Genomic DNA, 9490 nt, shown 5'->3' with positions numbered 1-9490 from the left:
AAAAAGCGAGGTCAAGTTTTATGCATTTATTATTAATTTTATCTAAAATTAAATAATTTTATCTAAAAAATTAATGGGTTTAATATCTTATAAAATACGAGGCCTATTAAACATATTTTATAGAACATGAGATAATCTTATATGAATAGTTTGTGAGGTATTTTTTAACTAATTTGATTTAAGGTCATTTCTAAAAGAGAATTAATAGAGTTTTTTAATATAACAACGCCAGTAAAAATTAGACTTAAATTTGATCCAGTACACAACAAGAACAGAAAGAAAAGGTCAGGGAAAGAACAAGAAAAACCAATGGCTCAGCCTTTGCCACGTGGATTTATATTTTATAATGAAATAAAATGCAAAAAGGACAAAGGAAAATTCCAATGAAAAAAGAGAAATAATAATAATAATAATAATAATAATAATAATAATAATAATAATAATAATAATAAACAATCGCTGTCGTGTTTGGGTTGAAGAGTCATTGGGAATTTTCCATAAGAGGTGTTGAGAGGGTCTTTCCCTTTACTTTTACCCTTTGGATTTAACGTCTCCTCTTCTCAATTCCCTTTCCTTTACTCGTTCGTCAACGCCTCCAACAAGCCTCAATTCTCAATATTTTCCATTACCCCATATTTTTTTTGTGTGTGGGAACATCAATCTGATTACAGAGGATTTCGTTCTCATGGCCACCACTGGAAACAAGAACATCAATGCTAAATTAGTCAGTCTCTCTCTCCCTCTCTCTCTTGTGATCTTAAACCCTCTTTTGGTTTTATAAGATTTGTTTATTCTTGCTAGTATTTGATGCTTTGGGTTTGGTTTAGATCCTGAATTCTGATCTAGGTCATGATGAATTGTTGATCATGCTTGTTTTTTGTATGAACTGTGATATGGGGTTTGTTTATGTTTGCAATAAAATATTGCTTACATCCTGGAGGTTCTTTTCTTTGATATCTCATTATGCACCTGATTTAGGCTAATTGAATTCTGCAATTTTCTCTCTTTTCTTCATTTATAAAGCTTGGAGATTTTGTAAAAAAATTGTGCTTAAGGTTTAATGCCTAATTTCTATGGTATTTCTTGTTGTTAAGATTGTGGATATTACGTTGATATTTACCGATGTTTTTGTTGTCTGTATTTGTTAATTAATATGTATTTTATTCTTCAGGTTCTACTTGGGGATGTTGGAGCTGGAAAGTCTAGCCTAGTGTTGCGCTTTGTGAAAGGGCAATTTGTAGAATTTCAGGTTGTTGGTGTTCTTATTTTTAAGATAGAAAATACATTAACTAAAAAAATCGGTAGGAAAATTATAATTTGACATTTATCTTATTATCATGTAGGAATCAACAATAGGTGCAGCTTTCTTTTCCCAGACATTGGCTGTGAATGATGCTACTGTAAAGTTTGAGATTTGGGATACGGCTGGTCAAGAGAGGTACCATAGTTTAGCACCAATGTACTACAGAGGGGCTGCGGCCGCGATCATTGTGTATGATATGACAAATCAAGTAAGTGTGTTCTCTGTGTGGTTTGGTCATCGAACCGCTAAATTGTCTATTGCTCTAAATGTGACATTGGGAGATGAAGTATTAAAACTTTGGTAGCATGTAATCTAGGTCATACTTCGTTCAATTCGCTAGTGTTCCGTTTTCTTGGTGATTTTTTGCTCTCTGCTGTTTGCTTTTTTTTTTTGCAAGTTTTTTTTCGCATTTATTGCTTTTCACTTTTTATAAAAAAAGTAATAATTGAAAAGGCTAACCAGACAGCGCCTCAGCATTACTGGTATGAGGGCAAGCTTTCTATGAATCTAATTTTGTGATTTTCTGCAACTATATGTTATTTTGTCTGGTTTTATGTCTTGATTACTATCGTTGGCATATTCTCCAAAATCATGTTACAATATTGTTTAAAGGATTCTCAAATCCGATGATTGTTATTGAAGGAAAACAAAGGTTATCTTCAGATTGCCGTTCTCTCTTCTTTCCTCTTTAATTATTTTATTGGATAATTTTTCTTTTTTGCATGTAAAGTTGCTTGTTTTGTCCCCTTAAAGAATGAGGGTGGCGAGTGAAGGGTTTATATTTGAGGCATTTTTAGGGTATTGTTCTATTCACTGTTACAATTTGTCACCACATTTAAGTTCAGATTTGCAAGGATTTTAAGAACTTGGTGAACTTTTTAGTTTGAAATGTAAACAGTAAAATCACCTCTAGTGAATTTTAGTAGACTATAGAGATGAGGAATGGCTTTCAGTATCTAAAGAATGGTAATAGCATTCTTCTTATTTTGTAGGCATCGTTTGAGAGAGCCAAGAAATGGGTCCAAGAACTTCAAGCCCAAGGTAGTATTTTTCCTTTTCCATTCCTTGACTATATCCTTCTTTATTGTCGATATATCCATTTGGTCCTTATGAAATGTTTCATCTTAAGGACTTCTGATTGATTGAATTCTAAGTCTTTGTTTTATGTTCGCTGTGAAGGCAATCCTAATATGGTAATGGCACTTGCTGGGAACAAAGCTGATTTACTAGATGCAAGGAAGGTGGAACCTGAGGCAAGTTATCATTTTTTTAGTTCACATCACTTTTTATTGGAAGTGTAATCATATATTATTTTTGTAATCATTAATTTTGAGCGTTCTGGGTTTCTCGACTTCCTATTTTTCAACACTTCAAAACAACCCTCTCTTTGAGATGGTAAAAGGTCAATTGGTCAAATGGATTCATGGTCCAATTTTGTTTTGACTTCAACCTACATGCAAAAAATCTCTATTTGACTTTTCCTCGGTGGTTATTCAGGAGGCAAAAACTTTTGCTCAGGAGAATGGTCTTTTCTTCATGGAAACTTCTGCAAAGACCGCATCCAATGTCAATGAAATTTTCCATGAAATAGGTGCTTTATATGTTGTTTTGTTCAATTTCCTAAAAGCGTGCAGTATTTGTTTTGTGAAGTGGCAATCGACTTATTTTTTAATTTCATGCAGCTAAAAGATTACCTCGAGTTCAGCCGGCACAAAATCCTACTGGAATGGTTCTCATGGATAGAACTGCAGAACGGGCAGCAAGTGCATCTTGTTGCTCTTAGACGATGTTGTTGTTTCTAGCATGTATCTTCTAAATAGTTCTTGTAATGCTCTCTGGCTCTGCAATCAGAATTTTATCTTTACTTTACCCTGTTTGACTATTCATTCAGGGCTGTACATGCATGTTGTCTAGAGGCATTGATGTCTAACTCGTTTATCATGTCGGATATTGGTTTTTCATGTAACTGAAAGAGTGGTAATGCTATGCTTATGCTCGAATAAATATGCCATTGCTTGTGTTGACTTGGCTGCTTGTTTACAACTCCTATGTATTGCTCTTAGGTTTTGATCACATGTTTCTGAATACATTTGGATTGGGGTCTTGGTTATGACCTAAGCTCCTTAAGTGGAAAGCATTTAAGGATTTGTTATCATCCATAGGAGTGGTTTGGGAGCTTTTTTCATTCTCATTCGTGGTCCGAATTTGTTCGATCCGAGACCAACCATCTTTTGTATACTTCGAAATAATTGAACTCAATGTGAGAACTTGAATATAGTTTATGCTAATGATTGATTGTATCGTAGAACCAATTTTTCAGCCTCTTCTTTGCTGTTACTGATAATATAGTTTAATAAAGTTGGCCCACCATATTTATGTTCTCTGCAGCTAAGCTATAGAAGAAAACCAGCTTGTTTTTCTTAATAAATCCAAAACCAAAACGTTACAGCCTCAAAACCTAGTTTGCACAGTAACTCAACGAGTGCAAATTAACTTCATTAAAATAAGAAAAAAATTGCAACATATTATTCAAATAAGGACTAGCATTAACATTATTTCTTATGAAGTCCCTGAGATGCTGCAGCTGCAGCACAGTCCATTGGTTGAAACCCAATTCTCTCTCTCTCCAAATCATAACCAACTTTCACATTTTGCTGTTGGAAGTTCCCAAACACACCAGCTGGTCCATTAGTTGATATCATCCATGCTTTGGAACAACAGCCACTTCACCCCGGTCGAGTTACTCGGAGCACTCATGGCGTAGAAGTAATTAGCTGGTAGCAGAACAACGCTGACATTGTTTAGGAAATGAAAAGTGATGGAAGGAAAAGGATCATTTGTGAATTTGTTATTCGGACATGGAACCCTATAACAGAGATCGAATCCTGTTCGTGTCTCGACGTCTGTGGCCCGAGGATAAGTTATTGCTAATTGTGGCATTAAGAGAAGCTGAGAATAGAATGGCCCAGGGAGGTGAGTGTAGGTGGTGCCTGAATCAATCAACATCATAGTACTAAATTGCGGTCGCAATGCAGCGTAACGTCCGCATCGTAACGTTTTTAAGGTTATCGCAACGCAATATCGGCGTAACGCGATAAGAAAACCGTATCACGATTGTTGTGGTCAAAAACCATTACGTAACACCGCAAGACGATATAATTTGCGTCGTAACGCCGCAACAAACTTTAAATTATCTAAAACATAAAATTACATAAATGAATTGTTCTAATTTAATTCTTAAAACTGGATTATAAATATATATCATTAATAATATCGTAATAGTTATGTTTAAAATTAGTTACTTAAATTTGAATTAATTAAATTATTTATTAACGTTATTTTAAAATTAAATTAATTTAAATTAAATTAAATTTTTCTCGTATCTAAAACTTACGTAATTAATTTTAAATTAAATTTTTATATTAACATTAAGTATCATAATTATATGTTTATTTATTATTATATAAATTTTGTATAAGAGAGGAATTCACTTTATAATACTATAATAATATATGTATTTTATTTACTATGGGTTTTATTTATGAAGCCATTGACAGAGTAAAATTGGCGATTCAAAGGGATTGTCGCTATCACCAGAAATATTGGGAAATAATTAATAGACGATATAGTAAACGACTTCATAATGATTTACATTATACTGGTAGGTTATAAAACTTTTAAATTTAAATTATTATAACTTGTTATTATGCTATTTTTTATGTAGTATATTTTATAAATCCATAATTTCTATACGGAGGCAATTCCACAAGTGAAGTGATTCGCGAAACTATAAATGAAGTTAGAAATATCATACAGAGGATAGAACCCAACTTGAATGATTAAATTCTTGCAATGAACCATGTATGTATTTTATATACTTAAATTGTTTGAAAAAACTCATAAATTATCATGTTTAAACTACTAATTCATTTATTTTTTTAGTTGTTTCTACATCGAGACAAAATGAATTCTTTTGGAACACCATTAGCTCAAGTTGCAATTTTGAATACTAACCCTAGTAAACAAAAAGAATTTATCTTCTATAGTTTTGTAGATAAAACGCTCAATCACCCAAACTGCAGTTGTTGATGCTCAAATTTGAAACTTTTAGGAATAACAACCGTTCATTTAACGAATGAGGTAATTTGGTTCGTAGAAAAAATATTATCTTTTATCAATAAAATTAAAATTAAAATTGCTTAATAAATTTATAAAATTACGTATTCACATTTGGATATGCTCAATAAATTTATAGAATCACATACTCACAATTGATTTATTCTCAGTCTCATTAAAAAAAATATGCATAACAATAGAATTACTTTATCAAGATTTTAAGAATCCTATATTTATATTCTCAAGTATTTACCAATTCAAATTATTTTGAACAAAATTATCCATGAGTATTTTTATTAAGGTGCAAACATTTAAATTTTAGATGACATAGTATATCTATTTATTAATTAATAGGATTTGTATATTTTTTAATATTTTTAATTTTATCATTCTAATTTAGATGACATAAATATTAAAAATTTTGTCCGAGAAAACATACTACGTCAATAAGGACGGCCTTACACTACAAACCTTTATTTAAAGAATATTATTTTGTTAATTAATTTTTCAAAAAATACTGTTTTATTCGGTAAAGTATATAAATAGTCTGTTGATTATGGCATGTTGCTTTATTGAGTCTCCCGATAAGTAAAAGATGCAAAATGGTTATTCGACTATAGGGCATTGTTTTGTTGAGTCCATCGACTATTAAAAGTATAAATAGTCACTTGACTATTAATATGTTTAAAACTAATCTTTTTCGTTAAAAATGAACGATCGTTTGAGCTGAACGTTAAGATGACGATTGATGTATGATAGTTGTTTGAGATTCTTTTATCAAATTTTATCATATCTCAATTAGTATATTAACATATAACTCAGATTGTTGTCAATTTTTAACGAAAAAGATGAATTTAGAATATATGAATAATTGAGTGACCATTTTATAACTTTTAATAGTTTGAGGACTCAATAAAATAACATATAGTTATAAAACAATTTTATAGATATCATTTATATAATTTACACTAAAATGATATTATTTCTGTAAATTAAGCTCGGAAAAAACGCAACTTTTGAATGATATCTAAATATCTAATAACGGTTTCAAAAACCACCTCACGTCATTGCTCTCCTTTTCACCTTCAACCGTCACCATCCTCGCAGCCTCATTCTAAACTAATTTAAAATGACATTGTCATCGTTAGAGTTAATAATTAATTCAGAAATATTTTTAAAAATGAATGTATATTAATAATATAATTTTTTTATATGTAAATATGGTCTTCAATAGTTTGATTCAGTTAATCGATTGAATCAAACAACCTAAAATTTATTGACCAAATTTTTTCCCTATACCCGTTAATCAAATCGTTTTTTTTAAATTTAATCAAACCTGGAATAGTTTGATTAATTTTATCAATTAACAAATTAATCAAAATTTATAAATAATATATATTATATATTAAATATTTATCGTTAAAACTCAAGTTTAAACACATAAGCCTAAGTAATATATAATATGTTAAATATTTAATAATTTCAGTTATTTTTATTAATTAACCGATTTCAAGCCAAATTAATAGATAACTGAATTTTAGAAAAATCATTAACCGTTAACCGATCAAACCAAATTAATCAAAATTTATAAATAATATTTATTATATATTAAATATTTATCTTTTTTAGTTAATTCGATCAGTTAATCATGTTAAAACTAAAGTTTAAACACATAAGCCTAAGTAATATATAATATGTTAAATATTAATAATTTCAGTTACTTTTATTAATTAAAAGATTTCGAGCCAAATTAATAGATAATTGAATTTTAAAAAAGTCATTAACCGTTAACCGTTCAAACATAAAATTAATTAATCTATTAACTGAAGAAACTTTGATTCAATCAATCAATTTGATTAAAACCGAAATTTGAACACTTTTATATATATAAGGTGTATATAAATAAATTTTTAAGATGGAACTGTTGAAAAAGTAAATAACTATCATATATACATAACCGATGAAGGAAAATGCACGGTCACATTATAAGGGTTTTTCTAAAGAAAAGAGAAGTCAGGCAGTCGCATACGCTTGGTTAAAGCTCAACCCAGAGTTGCCAATGGAGGTAATAGGGGCTATCAGGGACTCTGGTTCTTTCAAAGGAGGTACTGATGGGCACTAGAAACAGCATCGTCCCAGTCGTCAAGGAACAGGTCAAACAGAAAATAAATTATCATACCGAGAGTTGGGAGTGAGTGTTCAATCGAGTCAAGTAAATTTTTTTTGAGTTATTCGAGTTGACGAGTCGTATTTTACAACTCATAGTGACTTGAAATTTTTTCGAGTCGAGTTATTTTTCGAGTCTGTGTTTAAATTTAATTATTAATATTTATAATATTATGATATTATTTGATTTCAATTTAAATAGTTTTTTATGATCATATATATAACAATCAATTCATGTGTGATTTTTGATAAAAAAATATAAAATACATGTATATTTATTTCATATGTGATATACATATACAAGGACGGAGCTCCCTTAGGGCCCAGGGGGCCCGACCCCTGTTAAAATTTGTATATTCAATATAATTTTGGTTTAATAGTATTTTGGTTCATATAAAAATAAATATTTAAATTTAAAAATATAAAAATATTAATTATTTAATCATGTAGTGGTCGAACTAAAGACTGATAAGTACGTGTTCTCAAATTTTTAGTATAATTACAATTTAGGTCATTGTAAGTTTAAATATTAGACAAATTATAAATTATCTTGTGAATTTTGAGTTTTTTATTATAAATTTAAGATGAATACAAGGTAGTATATGTATAAAGACTTTCAATTATTTGACAATAAACACCCATACCTCTAGATATGCAGTGCTTGAACTCGTGACCTCAAGAATAACAACAATCCCCTTAATTACTAAGACCGCTTGTTTATGCTGAATTTCGAGTTTAAATACTTAATAAGTCTTTATATTTTTATTAAATAGTCTAATATTTCGACCCATGTCAATATTTAATTTTGGCTTCGTCACTGTACATATATAATACAGAATTGAGGGACTCGACTCAAACTTGAAAATTCATCCATTAATTACTAAAAATTTCGAGTTTTTCGAGTTGTATTTTACAACTTGATTTGAATTTAAAAATTTTTCGAGTCAAGTTTATGAAATTACAATTCAAAGTCATTTCGAGTTGAGTTTTTTTGAATCGAGTCGAGTGAAAAAATTAATTTTTTAAGTCGAGTCGAGCTTTGGTCACCAAGGAGTGGAGATGGAGTGGAGACACCTGTGTTTAGTCGAAAAAAATCAAAGGAATGTATAACCCGGATCTTGTTGAAGAAGCTCTCAAGTCAGATGGGTTAGAGGTGAAGATCAGCCCTTAGTTTGGCCTGCTAGTAGTTATACAGTGTTTAAGCCAAGAAGACTTTGCAAAATGTTGGAACAGTAGGAATGAATTGATAAATCTCTGGTTTGAGGAACTGGAATTGTTGAACGGTTATGAGGGCAAATGGTCAATCAAATTATAGGTAATCCTAAGGGATGTTCTACTCCAGAATTGGAACGATAAATTCTTTTTGGAGTTGGGCAACCGTTGGGGAAAAGTGATAAAAGTAGCAGGGAAACTACGAACCGAGAAAGATTTGATGAAGCTAGAGTCTTGATCGCGGCACAAAAAAAAATCTGTTGTCCCCGAGAGAATTGCAGTTCTCCTTAACGGGAACGAGTATATGATTAAACTGAGTGTGGAAGAAAACGAGGGGGATCGTTGTTTCATTGATGGAGTTGTACCAGTAGATGAGAGGAAGCTGAAGGTGACGTCGAGCCAGAAGGGTCAGTTGAGGCGTCGGTAGTTGGAGGTGAGGCGAGATGGAGGGGTCTCTAGCGGGTATGAACTCATTAAATACGCACGAAACGTTCGAGGACAACACAACAATTGCTTGCTCTCTTAGGTTGGGAGGTCAGGCGCCTGTTAATGGAGCGTCCCTGAATCCCCATGCAACGAGGAGAATTCTACTCATCCATCTGAAGCGAGCGACGCTAATCTATTGAGGTTCTAGTCATTTCGGGGTCCGGGCCTTCCAGCCCAGTAATCGATCCTATGGTTTTCCAATTTGTG

General features: G+C 31.3%; 1 protein-coding gene across 1 annotated transcript; it reads left to right on the top strand.

The window, feature by feature from the left end:
- Positions 1–530: 530 nt before the first annotated feature.
- On the top strand, positions 531–3294 carry LOC120218260 (ras-related protein RABF2b). The gene is made up of 7 exons (XM_039215241.1): positions 531–724; positions 1172–1249; positions 1344–1511; positions 2296–2344; positions 2483–2556; positions 2801–2894; positions 2986–3294. The coding sequence occupies exons 1-7, from the start codon at positions 686–688 to the stop codon at positions 3084–3086; spliced, it is 603 nt and encodes a 200-aa protein (XP_039071172.1). The 5' UTR covers positions 531–685; the 3' UTR covers positions 3087–3294.
- The last annotated feature ends 6196 nt before the right edge of the window (positions 3295–9490 follow it).

The sequence above is a fragment of the Hibiscus syriacus genome, unplaced genomic scaffold (genome assembly GCF_006381635.1).
Source record: "Hibiscus syriacus cultivar Baekdansim isolate YM2019G1 unplaced genomic scaffold, ASM638163v2 tig00000773_pilon, whole genome shotgun sequence".
NCBI classification, from domain to species: Eukaryota; Viridiplantae; Streptophyta; class Magnoliopsida; order Malvales; family Malvaceae; genus Hibiscus; species Hibiscus syriacus.
Note: the sequence above shows the minus strand (reverse complement) of the source record. Positions and strands in the feature narration are given on the sequence as shown.